Source organism: Ceratotherium simum, chromosome 15 (assembly GCF_057802395.1).
Source record: "Ceratotherium simum simum isolate JZ-2026a chromosome 15, ASM5780239v1, whole genome shotgun sequence".
NCBI classification, from domain to species: Eukaryota; Metazoa; Chordata; class Mammalia; order Perissodactyla; family Rhinocerotidae; genus Ceratotherium; species Ceratotherium simum.
The window spans coordinates 5,076,965-5,096,169 of record NC_141914.1 but is presented as its reverse complement, the minus strand read 5'-3'; the positions used below and the strand labels follow the sequence as shown (position 1 = coordinate 5,096,169).

Below are 19,205 nucleotides of genomic sequence, written 5' to 3'. Positions count from 1 at the left end.
TGAGTTTAGGTTAGGCAATGAGATGTATAACACATTTCAGAAAAATTTCCAACTGAAAAAGTTACAGTAAAAATGTGACAGCATTTTTTTAAAAAAAGAGTAAAGCCTCCCCATTCCATAACAACCCATTCACCAAGCACTCTAAGAGCAGAGGCTTTACTGAACCCATGGCTCCAAATGCGAACATCTTTTCTGACTATTCGAACTCACTTCTAGGGGACCAGTGAGTGGAGCGAGTAGAGAAAAAGGAGAAAGATTAACAGGGAATGGAGGGAGAGTAGAAACCACAGAACACCTCAGGTTTCCTTCATTCATGAAAATAAAAAAAGCAAAAACACAAAGCCACGCCAAAGAGACAGCAAGCCTGGAAGAGAACAAATGCCACCTCGAGCAACCATTCACTCCATGTTCCTTGGCCCTGGAAACAGACGCATGCTCACAATCCTCCTAACCTAAGAATTCCTCAAAGACACCTTAACTCTAGAAACACGTCCCCTGGTGGCCTTCAATCAGCTGATTACAGCCAGTTTATGATACAACGATTCACTCCTCCAAAACAGCAAACTTCATGAAGTTCTAGTCACTACTCTCCAAACACATCATTAGTTTTCTTGCCTGTGTCCTTGCTCATGCTGTTACTCCATTCAGAGGCCCTTCCCATCGGTTCATCTGACCGCACTATCCACTGTTAGCCACTAGCCCTGTGTGCGGCTATTTAACATTTGAAATGCTGCTAGACCGAATTGAGACCTAGCATAAATGTAAAAGACACCTTGGATTTTGAAGGCTTAGTACAAAAAAGATGTAAAATTATCTGATTTTTAAAATAATGATTAAATGTTGAAATAATATTTTGGATATATTCGATTAAATGAAATAAATAAAATTAATTTCACTTGTTTCTTTTTAAATGGCTACCAGAAAATTTTAAATTACATATGCGGCTCACACGCTGGTCTAAACTTTACTCATTCTTCAAGGCCTAACTCCAACACCTCTGCTTCACGAAGCTTTCCCCAGTGACTCCAAGTGAGTGGTTTCTGCCCCCATGAACTCTCATAACACTTTTATTCACAGTCCCAAAGAACTGGATCAATTTAACCTTGTTACTCAGTGTACCCGTCACAGCTCCCCAACTCCAATACAACCAAATTGAGGAAAGAAACTACATCCAGGTCACCATAATTTTTCCTCCTACACCGTGGAGAGTATACGCACTAGGGTGATGCTTGACGTCTGCTGAGCGCTGAATTTCTCAATTCCTGTATTATCTATCCCTTTCAGCAATTTCCATTTCTTTCCCAGGGATTAAAGTCCATGTCTACAAACATTATCATTTTTAGGCAGAGTGCCAGTGACCTGTACATATATAATATGATGAACAAGCAAATGTAAAACTAATACATGTGGTCAAGCCCTTAGATCAACTGTAAAAATTCGACAAGCCTCTAAAGGTTCCTTTTTTTTTTTTTAATGCCGTTGGCCCTAAGTGTATTGTGAAGATCAACTATTTCAAAAGGCTGGGCCTTTCCCACAGAATAACGACACTGGGTGACTGAAGTCTACCAAAAATCATTGGCGGCCCTCCCCACAAGCCCGAGTGTAAACCAGGTCAGCAAGCGAAGGCGGGGGAGCACCCACAGCCGTGAGGACCGAGCTGCGGACACAGCGGCAGCAAGGAAAAAGACGACTCTTGAGAGAACGGTGGAAACCGTCGGGACGCGAAACGAGAAACAAGAACTAGGATAAGAAATACCTCGACCATGGGGGAGGGGTCCTCCCCGGGCGTCTCTCTCAGCCTCTGAACCCTCAGGCAAAGGTCGCGCGTCATTTCAAGAGACCTCCCCTTCAAAAGGCATCCCGGTGCCTCCCACCTGCCTCCGCGAAACTTCCTTCCCAGCCAGCCCACCCTCACGCCCCGCCAGGGCTCCGGCCACACTCGCCACGAAGCCACCCTCTCCAGCACGTTCTGGACGCCGGCGGACGAAGCGGGAAGACCGAAGTGAAGCCCGGTCCCTGGATGACACCGTCCCTCCGACTCGACCGCGGCCCCCCGCAGGACCGGGCTGGCCGAGGGCACCGGCGGCGGGGGCGGGGCCGGGCGCTGGACCTGGTCAAGGACGGGTCTCCCCGTGCCGTGCCGGCGCCCGCCGGTGCCTCAGGGACGGCCGGGGCGGTGGGCAGGGAGAGGAGAGGGGCAGTGATAACAGCCCGGGCGTTCCCTCACCAGCTGTCGCCGCCCGGCGCTGGCAGCCGCAGGACCTCTTCTCCTTCCGCCATTGCTGTTGACGTCCACGTCACTTTGCCGAAAAGTGGACCCGGCGCCGAGACCGACTCCAAGACCCAATGTCGTAAAAGGCCCTCGGAAGTCTGGGACTGAGCTTTTGGAGAGGGAATGAAACACGGAGGAGCCGAGCGACGCTCTGTCACGGCGTCCGAGGGCGGAAGGCGGCAGGGGAAGCAGAGTTGGTGGAGGCGCTGCCCCTCTCAAGACTACATGTCCCAGGATGCCGCGGGGCCGCGCCAGGCGGAGTGGGCGGAGCCTGGTGAGGGAGCGCGTCCAGAGGACGCCTTGTCCCGGCGTGTGGCGAGCGTCCTTGTTCCGTCTCCGGGTCGTGCTTAACGAAGTCGGGATTGAGTCCCGAGTAGTGGAGAGAGGAGGGGAGGGGGTGTGGCAGTCTGTCAGTCACCTCCTCCTCAGCAACTGGGCTGGGGGAAAGAGTGGGTGTAAGGACGGGCACGCCCACTCCTATTTGGGAGGCCACGTACTTTATGTTTGAATGCTCAAAAGTTCTTTAAAGCTAAACGGTAAAGGAAAGATGTTCTAGCCTCCCACCTTTATAAATGTATCTTCCTGACAACCTGGAAGGTCAAGTCCAAATTTAAATTCCAGAACTCTCCGAGTTCCAAGAGGGAGCGCTGCCCGTTTCTCCTCTTCCCGGCCTACTTCCCCTTCTCCCCCCGTCCAGGTTGGCCCACGCGCCCGCGAAGCCCGCCCCGTCTCCCTTTGACCCTTCCCGGGCCGGGGGCTGGGCGCAGGCTCGGGAGGACGCACCTGGGGAAATGCTTGGCAAGGCCTGGAACCATCACTGATGAAGTAGAGCTGCGTGTGACGATAAGGATAAATTTGAAAAATGTGATGTTAAATGAATGAAACATTGCGGAAGGATAGATAAAGGATGGTGTCATTTATATTTGGCATTAAAAATAGGCAAGACAATGTATTGTTTATGAATAGATGCCTATGTGCTTTTAAAAAATGCAGGGGAATGATATATAGAAAAGTCAGAATGGCAGTTCTCAAAGATGAACACAGCCAGACATTGGAGTAGTGAAAACAGATTTTGTCCAGAAACTCCCGACAGTAGGGACAGAGCTGAGCTCCATTCCCATGTGCGCGGAGGTGATGGATTAGAGTGAGGGAGGGGGCAGAGCCGGGGCTCGTGAGAAGCAGAGAAGGGAAACATTGCAAAGAGTTGGTCAGGGCAGCTGTGTCTGCAAGCTGGCAGTTTTCACAGTTAGGATTCTGTCCTCCCGCAGAGACTGGGGGACAGAGGCTCTGTCCTTCCCGATGAGTACATTTCAAGAGTGGTGTCAGGTCCTTGGGAAGGACACTTCTAAGTTCGAAGAGATACATATTGACAGTTGTAAGCCCTGTCTAGTAAATGCTCCAACGAAGAGCTCAGGAGCCTGTCATCAGGTGCTGGCTAGGAACAGTCAGTTCTCCTGGCAGCCTTGAGCTCTCTCATCAGGCGTTTTAGTGGGGAGCTGGGGTTCAGTGGGGGGCTGGGGTCATCCTAGGGACACCGGCTTATGCTGCAGGAAACCATGCTGGAGTTGGTCCAGTCTCTTAGTGCAGGGCTTTGGACAAAGCTGTCATGTGCCGAAAGTTCTGTTGTTCTCACAGTTACATTTGTGGGAGGAGAGGAAATGGCTTCAATTATGTTTCTAACGTTTTGTTTCTGAAGAGCGGAAAAGTGGTTACGTAGGTGTTCAGGATTTTTTATAGAGTCTATATACTTTGGTTTCTAAGATATTTCATAATTTTAAAACTATTTGATTAAAATAAGCACAAAGCATAGTACAGCTATTTCATTTACAACCAAAAACATATTCACTCTCTTCCCAAAAGGGGGGATAATACAAGCCTCATGTTATTACACCTTCTTCCCAGCCCGGGATCTCAGCGTGATGTTCAATCCTCTATAGGGAAGATTTCTTTTAACATGGGGTTTTACGAGGGTGTAGATGACAACTGTCAACAGGAATGAAAGGCATGGATCGAGGTCCAGTTACCACCCTAATATTCAGAACCTCCCCCGGGTCCCTCCAGTTGTTGTTAGTGGGTTTTCAGAAGCTTTTCTAAAATGGTTTTAAAAACTGTTATGTTGGTGACATGACATGCAGTTGTTCATTGGTTATGGTGATTCTAATCTTCCACTGTAATTCCTTGTGAGTGTAATTAAATCAGTGACTGCTTTATATGCTGTGTGATGAAAATATTATTCCATTAAAAATATATCACGACATTTTCAAGTAGTTCATCATTCCATAGAAGTCGAAACTTCTTTTTTTTTTTTTTTAAAGATTTTATTTATTTATTTTTCCCCCAAAGCCCCAGTAGATAGTTGTCTGTCATAGCTGCACATCCTTCTAGTTGCTGTATGTGGGACACGGCCTCAGCATGGCCGGAGGAGCGGTGCGTCGGTGCGCACCCGGGATCTGAACCCGGGCCGTGGGCAGCAGAGCGCGCGCACTTAACCCCTAAGCCACGGGGCCGGCCCTGAAACTTCTGATTCCATTCTCTTCAGTAGGGCCAGCGTTAGCTTCACGGGCGTGCAGCCTGTGCAGTAGCACAAGACCCCCTGCTCAGAAGGGCCCCGCACTTGCTTTAGTGCTCTGCTATTGCCATCTTGAAGTGCTTAATAATTTTGGAACAAGAGGCCCCTTGTTTTCATTTTGCACTAGGCCCCCACAACTTGTAGCCAGGCCTAGATAGGGTCAATATGATATTGGTATATAACCTAGTGGGGACAAAATTTCAACTGAAACTGTTTAGTGATGATGTTTTCTGGAGTATTTATATCGTCTGTTCTTTTCTCATCAACCTGTTCTATGTTTAACTGAGTCTTCACTCTGAGGTCATGCTATTCAGCAAGATGACATCCTCTTCCTCCAGTGGGAATTCGGGGAATCTGCTTGTTAGGTCAGGTCCTTGAAATTTGGTATGCCTTTGGTTCCTCTTTCTTGAACAGGTTCCACTGGTTCACTCCCTACGGTGTTTGCTTGGGTTTGGCTTGTTGGTACCCAGGCTACTGAGTTCCCGCAGATCTCAGCGGTAGGTGAGTCTTCTGCCCGTAAGCCCTGTCTCTTCTTGCTCTTCTTGCTCTTCTTTCTCTCGCTCTGGATCAGGGTCATCCACACTTTCCCCTCCCCTTGCCTCGTCTTCTGAAAGGATCACACCACGCTGGCTTGTTGATCTCCAGGCTGCTGAGTTAGATCCTCGGGTTGAGGGGTTTTCTGATCATTAAGCCCTTCCTCCTGCTCTGGATCTGGTTTGTCCGCATTTTCCCCAACATGCCTCACTTCCTGAGATGACAAGGACCACACTCTGCCCACAGAACATTTTCTAGCTGGCTGCAAAGTTTTATGGGTGTAACTTTCTGAGTATTTTTGTGCTATAAAAAAACCCCCAAAGTCTTGCCATTTACCTGGATTGTTATGTGCTTAAAAATATATAGGCATGGGATTGCAAATAGGATTTCTTAAATTCTAACAGCGGATCTCTGCTTAAAAGAACAAACTTTTCAAGAGCTAGAGAAGATTTTATTATGAAATCATCTGGCTGTATTTTCTTTCATTACTCTTTTCTCCTAGTTAGTTGTAAGAAGTTTTCTTCAGTGATACCAGGAGCTCTCTCTGCTTCTATGTTTCTTTATATCCCTCTTGAGCAGAGGGAATTGGAATCTTTTTTCATAGACCTGGTACTGCACTAGGGTGATGCATCAGGGTCGGTGCACAATGCAGCCGCGCCAAGATATGTCTCCAAGAAAGGCACACCCAGTTATCCACATGGGGTGTGGTACCTGCCTGCATTTCTGCAGCTAATTGTGTTCCCCCACCCAAATAGGAAGACGTGGCATTATTCCTTATTATCCTTGGATAAAATCAAATTGCATTTTTTATAAAGGAAAATTAAAATTTCTTGGTTTTGAATGATACTGTAAAAAAAGTATTTTTCATCTGTTATTTCATGTTCTGTGCCATATAATTATGTAATTTATATTGTATTATATGTACTTAAGTCATATAATGACACATGGTCTGTTCTCAATAAATATTTATTAAATGAACTAGGGGTTTTTTTTTGAAGTATTTTGGAATGCATGAAGTCATTTACCTATAGAGAAATGGCTGGTTGGGATTGGGGGCAGGTAGGGATTGTGAACTCATCGTGTGACCAATTGTTATGTTAGTGTAGTAGAGTTTATTTCATTTTTCACTCTATTATTATTACAGCATTTCTTTAAAAAGAGATGATCATAGCTCTTATCTTTTATTCATATTCAAGCAATCTTTTCTTGACTTTCATGCATTCTTAGGTGAAGACGAAGACCTGATAAAATGTATTAACCTATTGCCACATAAAAAGTTACCCCAAAACTCAGTGTCTTAAAACAATGAACATTTATTATCTCACAACTTCTGAGGGCCAGGATTTAGAAGCAGCTTAGGTGGATGTTCTGGCTCAGGGCATCCTGAGGTTGCAGTCAAGATACTGGCCAGGGTTGCAGTCATGCAGTCATCTGAAGGCCTCACTGGGGCTGGAGGATCCTCTTCCACGGAGGCTGACTCACATGCCTGACAAGTTGGTGTTGGCTGTTGGCGGGAGGCCTACCGTCCTCTCCTAATGAGCCTTTCTATGGGCGTCTTGAATGTTCTCTTCACGTGGAGGCTGGCTTCCCCTCAAGGGAGTTCAAGAGAGACCAAGACTGAAGCCACAATATTTTTTATGACCTAGCCTCAAAAAGTCACACTCTATCATGTCTGCAATATCTTGTTGGTTACACAGGTCAACTGTATTCAACATGGGAGGGAACTACAAAAAGGCTTGAATACCCAAAGGCAAGAATCACTGAGGGCCATCTTGGAGGCTGGCTGCCACTTGAGGTAACATTAAATCCTGTTTATTCTTCATTGTCCAATCAAACTTGCCCCTGAGATCCCTGCCCGTATCCTCTCAGCTCTCCTCAAGCTCTGCCCCCTCTGAACTTGTGAAGGACTATTAGTAGGTCCTCTCATCCGTGCAGTGAGGCATAGAGCATCTTGTATTCTTTACAAGAATGGCAACCATTTTTAAGTTCTTTTATAGCCCCCACTGCACAAAATGCAGGGCTGAAAGTCTAGATGTTGCCCAAAAGTTCTTGTTGAATAACAAAATATTGATTTTTGTTTCTTCAGATATTGTGTGGGAGTTTCAGAATTCTAAACTTTCCCAGGAATTTTCCTTGTTATCTTACAAGGACAAATGTTTTCACAATTATCAAAATTACTTCAGTTATTTGTAATTTTAAAGTCCCATAAGGACCTTCATTCCAAGACTCTTTATTTTTTTTTTTTAAAGATTTTATTTATTCATTTTTTTCCCCCCAAAGCCCCAGTAGATAGCTGTATGTCATAGGTTCACATCCTTCTAGTTGCTGTACGCGGGACTCGGCCTCGCGTTGGACGGAGAAGTGGTGCCTCGGGGCGCTCCCGGGATCCGAACCCTGGCCGCCAGCATCAGAGCGCGCGCACTTAACCGCTAAGCCACGGAGCCGGCCCCAAGACTCTTTAAACTACTGAAGCCTAACATTTAATTTAATGATGAACAAAACCAAGTTAATTCCCATTCACAGATGACAAGTGAACAGTTGGCAGCAATTTCTTTTTTTTTTTTTTTTTAAAGATTTTATTTATTTTATTTTTTCCCCCCAAAGCCCCAGTAGATAGTTGTATGTCATAGCTGCACATCCTTCCAGCTGCTGCATGTGGGACTCGGCCTCAGGATGGAGGGAGAAGTGGTGCCTCGATGCACACCCGGGATCCGAACCCGGGCCACCAGCATTGCAGCGCGCGCACTTAACCACCAAGCCACAGGGCCTGCCCCTGGCAGCAATTTCAACATCTGCTTTTAATCCATTTGAAAGTGTTGATCAAACAGTGATAAAAAAAAGAGCTGGAAACTCTAATATTTCTCCATTATCCTTCCAGTAATTGTCTTTGCTAACTGAAGTTGACTCCCAATGGGTTGTGAAGATGGACCCAAAGTAAGCATCTGGGTAGAGCGTGACCCTTTCTTGGGTTTGGGATCCTTGTGCTTTAATGTGCGAGCCTGTTTCACCCTTTCCTCATTCCAAATTCATTCCCAAATGTTCCAGACAAAAGGCTCTTATTAGAGTTGAGTCACTGCTGGTTGGAACAGGGATAGTAAACAATGTGTTAGCTGGAACTAGCCTCAGTTTTAAAAACTTCTTGCTTTTGTGAGTTCACACACACATGCACACTCAGACGCACAATATGTAAACAGTATCCTTAGACGATGGCTGTGCTATTCTTTGTGTATAATCTATGTCCACTCACCTCATACACTTGTACTCACTCTTCCTTTTTTTTTTTTTTTTGTGAGGAAGATCAGCCCTGTGCTAACATCTGCCAATCCTCCTCTTTTTATTTTTTGCTGAGGAAGACTGGCCCTGGGCTAACATCTGTGCCCATCTTCCTCCACTTTATATGGGACGCTGCCACAGCATGGCTTGCCAAGCGGTGCGTCGCTGCGCGCCCGGGATCCGAACCGGCGAACCCTGGGCCTCCGCAGCGGAGCGCATGCACCTAACCGCTTGCACCATTGGGCCAGCCCCTCACCCTTCCTTTTAGACATATTTCTTGCCATATAAAATAGTTAGCAAGGACCCATCTAAGCTAATTGGATGGAATTACATGATATATGCTTTTAACAATATGTGTGAGAAATATAGGTGTTACAATTTCTGTGAATTTGTTATTTACAGGCTGGTTTCCCTAAGGCCCTAAGTGGTACAGATTATCACTGTCATTTCTACATTTCAAATTCACATAAGAAGAATAAATAAAAAGAATTCTTAGGATGTAATGAATATGAAAATGACTACAGATACAAAGGCATTAAAAAAGTTTAGATAAAGAATTTCTTCTCTATAATTTTGCTCACACTTTCCTTCCTGGACAATATCAACTACTGCTCTGTTCTTAATTCCCACCCATAACCTGAAAACTCTTGTATCTGCACTTCCAACCCTGGCCTTTCTTTCTCACTTTGCATCTGTAAATCTAGCCATCTCCTAGGAGCTTGCCCGTGGATGACCTACAGACACCCCAAACTCAGCATTTCTGAAACTCGGTATATCTGCCTGCTCCCCAGTCCCTGCCTTCTCTATAGAGGTGACTGGTTTTATCCTATAACCAGTCATCTAAGCCAGAAACTTGGGGATTATTCTATCTTCTTTCCTTCTTCCTTCCTATTGGTCATCAGGGCCTATGAATTTTTTCTTCCTAAATATTTTTCAAGTCGGGTCTCTCTTCTCCACACCTGCATCTTTTCTCTCGCTTCTGCTCCTCGTTATGTTTTACATGAAGGGATTCCTTAATCAGTCTCCGCCTCCTTCCACTCCCCTCCCCAAGCAGCCGACACAGCCTCGACACTCGGGGTTCAAACCGGCAGCCCTCAGGTGGGATTTACTTAGCACCTTTTATTTTCTTGTTCTTAATCACTTGAACATCTTTATACACTTTTCAGTGTGTCTCCTCCAGCACTCCCCGTCACTTTAGACCAGCCCCAATTTACACATTTGTTACCTGCTTGGTCCTCAGAGGTATCTGAATTTGTGCCTCTTGCTGCACATTTCTAAAGTGGAAATCTACCTAAAATCCTTCAGTTGCTCACTGTTCCCTCTAAAGAATGTTCAAATTCCTTATTACTACTACAATAGTCTCATAATCTCAGGTACTTTCCCTTCTTCCCTTATAGCCTAGACTTCAGCCGTCCTATGTTTACAGGTCCCAGATGTGGCCTGCCGCTCCATGGCCTCATGTCTTTGTTGAAGCTATTTCCTTTCCTTTGCTACAGCTTAACTTCCCTCAGCTAGTTACACCTAGCCACCTGGCTTGAGCAACGTTCTCTCTGGAACCCTCTCTCTCCAGTAGAATTATTCATTTCTGCCTCTTGCCACCACTTCCCTTTAAACACACCTCAATTATTGCATTTATCTCACTTTATTTTAATTATGTGTTTATATATTTCTTTTCTCTGCTAAACATGAGGTCCTGGGGATGAGCTTAATATGTCTTCACATGTCCAGTGCCTGGCAGTACTTGACACGTAGCTGTACTTGGCTGTGTGAATGAACCAATGAATGAATGAATGGAAAGTAGATGTATCTCGACCATTATCACTGCCAACACTCACGGGCATTTACCATGTGCCCAGCATTGTTCTAAGCACTTCTATTAACTCGCTTAATCCTCCCAACAACCCTGTGAATTAATGAAGAAATATGAAATCTGAATTCACGTTACATCAAATAGGCAAATAGTTATCTATCATGATTTAAGAAGCATTTCTTTAGAAGTAGAAATGGTTGTCATGTTTGTATTAAAGAAAAAATAAATTAATGAAGACACACAAAAGGACATTACTTCAGGGTCCTTATTTAATTATTACAAGGAAGTGCAATTGCTCAATTGGTTGTTTCTGCTTCTGCTTAATGAAATCTTTCCTGGGAGAGGCAACCTCTTGTGTCATCATTTTTAGCCTGAAGCAAAAGAATTTCTTCCTGCCATAAAAACATCATTATTTTAAAAATTATTGATTTGTACAAAGCATTTGGTGATAATCTGTTGGCAGAGACAAAACCTGTATTCATATATAATATAATGCTTAAATTTTGCCTAATCATAGTCTTTACGTAGTCTTACATAGTCTGTACAATTTATGTAATCTCCACCCCAACATTCCCTCCATCTGGGAAGCTCTTTCCCCAGATATCCGTATGGCTCACTTGGATAGATAGTGTTCAGGTGGGCAGAGATTTGGGGAGAACTTCAGAGAGGGACCGACATGATCAAATGCAGAGAAGCACCAGGATGTTGGTGGGTGGGAGAGTAGGCCTGTGATGGGAGGGACACCTTAGCCAGGATTTGGCAGGGAATGGAGAGACATTGAAGGTTCTCGAACAAGAGAGGACCATGTGATCCAAGCAGAGTTTTACAAAGATGAATGTGGAATTGAGTTCAGATTGGGCGGAAGGTGGAAGAGATCAGAGACAGGGAGGTCAGGCAGGAGGCAGTAAGATCCTAAACTGGGATATTAGCCATAGAGGTGGAAGTAGTGAAAGTGAGAAAGATTGTGGAAGAGAAAGACGAGAGACAGGAGAGGGAAGGTGGTGGTCCAGAGATGAGAGACAGGAGAGGGAGGGATGGTGGTCCAGAGACGAGAGACAGGAGAGAGAGGGGTGGTGGTCCAGAGACGAGAGACAGGAGAGGGAGGGGTGGTGGTCCAGAGACGAGAGACAGGAGAGGGAGGGGTGGTGGTCCAGAGACGAGAGACAGGAGAGGGAGGGATGGTGGTGGGCAGCCGGAGCAGAGCCCTCAGGAGGAGGCTCTGTTGGGGATAGAGGTTTGATGGAAATAGGGAGTATTAAGCAGTTGGAAACAGGGCTGTGGCCCAAAAAATGGACTAGGTCTGAGGATAGTCATCCTGTAAAATTCTGATTCTGGTTCTTTCTGTTAGAAGGGAGGTAGCCAGTCCGGAGACACAGAATGGCAATGGGCGCTCTCACACGCCACTATGGGAAGTGAACTGGTGCAACATTGTTAGACAAGAATTTGGAAATACTCACCAACATCTAAAACATGCATCACTTTGAAACATTCTCTCTATCTTGCAGAGATATTTGCCCAGTTGAGCAAGAATATATACAAGGATGCTCACTGATGTACTGTTTGGCTTGTAAGGGCAAAAAAATTGGAGTCAACCTAATTGTCCATCATTGAATGGTACATCTGTATGATGAAATACCACGTTGCTGCTAAAATAGAATGAGGTAAAGCCACGTGTACTGACAGAAAGATGTCTGTGATATGTTAGGTATAAAAAGCAAGTTGTGGGATGTGTTAATTAACTAGATGGGCAGAATCCTTTCACAATGTGTATGTATATCAAATCATCACCATGTGCACTTTAAATAGCTTCCAATGTTATTTGTCAATTATACCTCAATACAAGTGAAACAAAATTTTAAATAAAAAAATTTTTTAACTCTTAAACATCTCCCCTCCTCCCCCCCCACAAACCGAATAGCTCACTGGTGTATGTTCTGGTTCAACCTAGCCTTAAAAAGCTCGGTCCAACAGCAAGACACTTCCCCTCCCAGGAACTGTGTTAACCATTTTATTTATTTATTTTTCAATAAAACAAAAGGGTTGAAAAAAAAAGCAAGTTGCAGAATGATGTGTCTAGTATGATTCCACTTTTTCCAAAAAAGTGAGACAGATATTTGGACACGCACATAGAAAGCTTTGAAAGACTATGTAGAATTGTTAACTGTGACGGGTTTTGGTGGGTAGGACTTGAGGGGACTGCACCTTACACATCTGTAATTTGTTAGAATTTTTCCACTGAGCATGTATTATGTCTGTAATAAGAATATAAGTTTGGAATTTTAGAAAAACCACTTCCAGCTTTTCTTAAGGAGGCCATTCAGTCACTGGTACTAAAGGTGAGATCCTAAAAGTAGGTCAGAGCAAGGCAGGGAAACACGCGCCGGCCTTGATGTGTGGGGAAAAGAGGTAGGTGCTGTACATGCATGTGAAACTGAATGGACTGGCCCTGCCTCATTGGGCACCTCCTGAACATTCCAGTTCCCTCTCCCCCCACACCCCTCCCCCCACACTCACCTCTTCTGTGTTCCTTGATTAACCCTCTCAACATGGGGCCTTTGCACATTCTGTCTCTGCCTTGGAAAATCCCCCCACAGCCCCCCACAGACCCCACATATATGCACCCTACTCTTATGTCACATCTCAGCTCGACTGTCACTTCCTCAGAGAAGTGACGGGGCAGCCTTTCGGAATATGGCAGATCCCTTTACTAGACGTGTCTTTAGATGCACTACATGTGATTTGAACGTGGGAGGCAAGAAATTAAAAATGGGAAAGCAGAAGGAAAGTAGAGACTGATGTATACTTTCCCGGTATTCATGTTTTGAAACATTTCTCCTTGATCTATATGGTCCTTTCCACCTGCTTCTCTTTCTTTTAAGTTTCTTGTGCTTCTTCATAGATGCTTCCTGGGCAGGGCGAGAGGAGAATCCCGAAATCACGAGTGGCCTCTGAGCTCTTCCGGTACCATCGTCCCCTTTGCCTTTGGACAAGTGCCTTTCAACATCAGTTATTGAGCACACTCGTGCACACCCAGTTCTGCTGGAGACGCTGGGGGGGTGGCCTGCCTACTGCCCACCTTTCCTACGTTCTTGTCCTCTGCTTTCCTTCAGTGCAAGCTCAGCCATCACTATGGTTTTCAATCCTCTGAGCGTCGAAATAACTTGGGAGCTTAAAAAAAACTGACGTGGGAAGTTGACCCCCAGGGATTTTGACTCTGCTGGTCTAAGGTCAGACCCAAGCACAGGGGTGTTCTAAAAGCTCCTGGGGTGATGCTAATGTGCAGGCAGCATTGAGAACCGCTGGTCTAGATTAATCTAGAAACAGAACTCTACTTGGAGAACTGGAGAACACCTGACTTCCGGAAATCAAGGCTTGATGGTTCCAATGGCACTGGTCTCTAAGGTGGTATCAGACCCGCTTCATTCAAAAAAGGAACAGGCTGAAGGCAGAAAGCCTAACCAGGCCATAGCTGAGGCATCACCCCTGAATCAAGGCTGATGACTTTGGACCGGAATACTTGCTTGTAGGAAATAATCTGATTACTGCACAGCAGGATTAGGGGCAGTCGTTGGTGGAGGAGCAGATTAATGCCTGTGGGGACCTATACGAACTTTCAGATTCTGTTCTCTGTCTCTCACATGTCTCAAAGACCTTAACAACAAGAAAATATTATTTTAGGAGTTTAGTGCATGGGGACCTGGAAGAAGGTTTAGGCTTTACCCTTTGGCAGAGGCCAGCGGCCAGGACTCCTGACTCCCAACTCCAGAGATTGTCGCAGTTGGGAAGCAGGACCTCGGATTCCCGGGCCTCCTCAGCCACTAATCAGACGGATGTGCACCCTGCTTAAATCACCTCAGCTCTCAGGGCCTCGGTTTCCTCAGATGAGGTGAGTTGAACTAGATAGTCTACCCAGGCCCCTTCAGCTTTAACAAGTGACACTAGGTGGCACTCATGTAACTCCAATGGGGAGCTGTTGGCGCTCGTTGGCTGCCAGCCTCCTGCCCTTAAAAGACCCAGGACACGTTAGGTACAACTTGGGAAATGGTGCAGTTTTAGGAAGACTGCCTGGGCTCCTTTTATCAAGGAGACCTTTCAAATCTGTGGGTGTCTCTTGTATTTTATCAGCCACTTTCACTAATTATGTACGTCCGATTGCATATTCCTCTCCTTTTTATCATCTCCAATTTTTGAATATTGTATGGAACACTATTTCTATGGCCTAGTGACATCTGTGACATTGTCCAGACACATATGCTGTGTGACGTAAAAGCAGGTGGTTTTACCTGGTCAGGGACTAGGCTCCCCAGTGACATGCCACTGCATGAGTCACTTATAGGAGGAGAGAGATCCACCGTCCCAGCACTGGGCTTCAAGCAAAAGGGATTCTTCCCTGCCGTGAGTCGCCACTGGACAGGGTCAGCCAGACATGGTCCTTGTTCAAAGCCTTGCTCCCCACTGCTGCTTTGTCCTGGTGTTTCCAGGAGGGGCATTCTGGTCCAGGTTCCTTTCAAGAACCCAGTCTGGCTCAACTTGGCTTCAGAGAGAGACCTTCTGAGAGAGACTCAGAGGTGAGGGAGTTGGGAGCCTCCATAATCAGGATATTATCCCAAAGGTGATACTTTCCTCATTGGCAGGTCATCCAAGTTACCTTTCAGATGCTTCTCCTCCAGTGAGGACCCCAGGAGTGGTGTCCAAGGATCTAGCAACACAAGTAAACATGGAAGAACTGAGTTTGGGGTCTACCTCTGTGAGATTTGAGACAAGATTTAAAATTTCCATATTGTTCATTCATTTGGCGAGTGAAAGGGGGATTTCAGTGACTTCTCACCTCTCAGTATAAGGGGCCTCGGAATTGCATGCACTTCCTGGGTTGAAGTGTAGTCATGACTTGCAGACCTGGGGTGAGGTGTGCTGTGATGTTACGTCAGGGTTAGGGTAAGGAATGAATGTACATGTGTGTACGTATGGGTAGAAGACTAGAAAGATCCAAACCAAAATACTCACAGCAGTGGCATTGTGGGTGACCTTTACTGTCATCTATATACTTTCTATATTTCTCAAATTTTATTTAATGATCGTGAATTTGTTTGGTGAAGAAGGAAAGAAAAAAAGAAATGATCAGCAGGTTTCAACAGAGAAATAGTTATTTGTAAGTTACCTTGTTTATGGTAAAATAGCTAGTGTGATTTCAAAAGAGGATTGTTCTCAAAGAACCTGAAATCAACAATCCAAAGAGGCTTATGCACCCCTCTGTTCATCGCAGCATTATTCACTATAGCCAAGAAGTGGAAGCAACCCAAGTGTCCCTTGACTGATGATTAGATAAAGAAGATGTGATATATATACACAATGGAATACTACTCAGCCATAAAAAAGACAAAATCATCCCATTTGCAACAACATGGATAGACTTGGAGGGTATTATGTTAAGTGAAATAAGCCAGACAGAGAAAGACAAACACCACATGATTTCACTCATATATGGAAGATAAACTAACACACGGACAGAGAGAACAGTTTAGTGGTTACCAGGGGCAAAGGTGTTGGGGGGTGGGCACAAGGGGTGAAGGGCCGCATTTATATGGTGACTGACAAACAATAATGTACAACTAAAAGTTCACAATGTTATAAACTATCATGACATCAATAAGAAAAGAAAGAGGATTTTTCTGTTTCCCTTGGAAATTACTTGACTCTTCTGATCCACTGATGGCAAAGGAACATGTGAAAGACTCTTATTAACATTATTAAGATTGTCCTAAACATACACAAAAGGAACCCTTAACATGAGTGAGGGATACAAATAACACTTTTTTTTAATCATTTATAGGTCTTCTCTTCTTTAATCAAAACAGACCACTTTAGGTATGATCGCTTTTATCTACTATGATGTTTTACTTTTCAACCTCATACCAATTCTGCAAGATTGGCAGACACCGGATTGGGGCTGCCTTTAGCACTTTGTGTTGCTCCTCATTGTTCCTCTCAACACCCCCAAGGTAAAGAGCACCGGGCTTGGAGAAGATTGGGGAAGGTTCTAATTCAGCTTTGGCACAGCCTAGCTGTGTAAACACAGTTAGGTTCCTTGAGTGTTCTGGGCTTCGTTTCCCATTGTAAAGCAGAGCATGGTGCTCTTCCTGTCTCTAGCACCTCAGCGATCATAAGGATAAACTGAGATTGTGTACATGACAGGACTTAGCATTCTGTAGGTGGGGTCTTTTGGAAGCAGATGGTGAGATGGAGTTAGGAGTACAGAAGGTTTTCTGGAGGAGTGACACTTGTGAAAAAGAAAGGTGTGGGGAGTAAGCAGCACTGAGCAGGGGAGGGTCAGACTGTGATGTTCTCTGCTGGCCCAACAGGGGGCACCAGAGCAAAGGTGCCCTTAGAGGAGGAGTCCATGTTGGATGGGAATGGCTGGTTCCTCGGACCACTCGCTTGCTCAGTCATTGGTTGGGGGCTCCCTCCCCCCCCCCACGAGCGTGTGACCTCAGCTCCAACGCAGAGCAGATCTTGAGGGAGCTCACAGCTGGAGGCTGTGGGCCAACCACACTTCTTGAAGCTGGGTGGCAAGTCCTTTCTTGAAAAGGAGGACCTGACCGGCACACGTTGTGTGTGCCACAACTGGCCCCTAATGTGACTCTACCTGGGGCCACCACTTGAGACAGCTATAGGTTATATCTCAAGATTATGAGTTCCCTTTCTGTGACCACAAACCTCTGTCCTTTGATACTGTCCACTGCCCCTCTGGGCACTGATCACACTCCTCCCTCCCTCTGTGACGGCTGTCCTTCTGTCCCTCCCTAGCTTGACAGTCACTTCCCTCTGATTTCTCCTGCCTCTCTAGCAAGGTTTACCAGCTTGGAGTCGAGTCTGGCATTTCACTGTCGCCCTCTCTTGATGCTCTTGATCCTTTGATGGTCTCTCATGCCTAACAGACTGACTTCTAATTCTGAGTCACCCCACAGTCTGCTTTCCCCCAGAAACTTGAGTGATGAGCCTTACTGGAGAATTCATGGAAACCTACCGACTGGTAAACTATATTTCCATGACAGCCAGGTTCATCAAGGCATCTCCTGTTGCAATCCTTTCGTCCAGTTCTTATTCCCTCCCCACTCCACTTACGTTGGATCTAACTTTAGGAGATAATTGGCGTTTATCCCATACTGCCTTGTGCTGGAGAGATCTGCACACCTGAATCCCTCGCTTCCACTCTTCTCCCTCCAACTTTTACATGGGAACTCCTGAGGGCTGGACTACGACTTGTACTGCTCTGACTCTTGTTCAATGCCCAGAATAGTGCCATGAACTTATTTGGCACTGAAAATATTCTTGAATGAATAAACAATTGAATGAAAAAGAACTAAATTTGTTATATGCCAATGGCAGACTAGGGATAGTGTCGAGTATTTTATATATATCATCACACTTAATCCTCACAGCACTCCCATTTTGTAGGTTTTAATAGTCTTGTTTTGTAGATTTAGTCGTTGCCTATCTCTTGCCACTAAAAACAAGTTCCTTGAGGGCAAATATCACCTCTGATTCATTTCTGTAGCTTTGCAGCTCCACTTTCCAGGCAATGCCTGACACTTGGGTGATGCTCAATACAAGTTAGATGAGGGATCAGATGAGCGACAGGACCAACAAATGAAGGGTCAATTTTAAGACTCAAACCCAAGTCTGTTCAACTTCAAAGCCTGTACACTTTGTGCTGTCACATGGCTTGGTCTGTAGGAAGTGTTGTCAGCTGCCTAAGGCCTCATGACAATTTAATGATCAAATGTGAATGAGAAGAAAATGATCCTCCCTGCCATACCTCCATCAAAATGGTGACAGAAATTATAGTTGTGACTTGCTTCATTTACTTCTAAAGAATGTACCTAATATCATAGGAAGGATAATTAGGTGGTTCATGAATTTTTTGTTTCCCCTTCAAATATCTGATTGTAATTGTTTCTTTACCTTTAGTTGAGGTCATCCATGCCTCTTAATAGATGGTACTGTGTTTGGGTATCATTTGGAAGTCACTCAAATTCCATAGGCCTTCAATTTCTTACCATGAGAACAAGATTAGCCAGTATTTGCATATGCTAACACTGGTGACAAAATTATAAAGCCCATTAGGTAAAGTACCATTTAGCAGAAAATGAAAATTAAGCTCTTAATTAATCTTCCTTTCTGCTAGAATCTGGCTTTTAATCAACTGAAACCATTTGATAGTGTAAATGATGTGGCAAGCACCAGAAAGAAGCTTCTAGACAGCTCATGGGTCCCAACAGTATGCAAATCTTTGAACCATATGTTGAAAATTGAACAGTAAGAGTTGAGGTTCTAGAATTTCCATTCCCACCACTACTCATAATGGAACCAAACAACATTTTAGAGATTAATGAGGCCTTCATTCATAAAGCATTTTATGAACCTTTTAGTGTAAATGCCAACTATTTTTAAATCTTGTGATTATATGATGAAAATATTTTCCTAAACAATTTGGGAGGCTCCATAATAATTCTAATGGTTTCCCTATTTATGTACCTCTCAAAAATAGCCACAACATTGCCAAGGAGAATTAAACAAACATGTCTTTTTTAAATATATGGGTATTAACCAAATGGAAGCAATACTGAAAGTTTTTGCTAAAGCAATGAAACTGAAATAGTCTATAAAGTGAGGGAGTTGAATTAAATGATCTCTAAGGTTTCTTTCAGTTATGGGGGAAAAAATCTATGGCTCTAACCCTGAAAAAG

The 19,205-nt window shown here is 44.7% G+C and overlaps 1 protein-coding gene across 1 annotated transcript in view; it reads right to left on the bottom strand.

Annotated features, from left to right (window-relative positions):
• The window catches only part of TBC1D23 (TBC1 domain family member 23), a 54,684-nt gene extending 52,190 nt beyond the window's left edge, over positions 1-2,494 (bottom strand). Inside the window, exon 1 of the mRNA XM_004439951.3 lies at positions 2,228-2,494. Coding sequence (XP_004440008.2) covers positions 2,228-2,280 — 53 coding nt within the window. The 5' untranslated portion in view covers positions 2,281-2,494. The remainder of the gene's footprint in view (positions 1-2,227) is intronic.
• Positions 2,495-19,205: the final 16,711 nt, after the last annotated feature.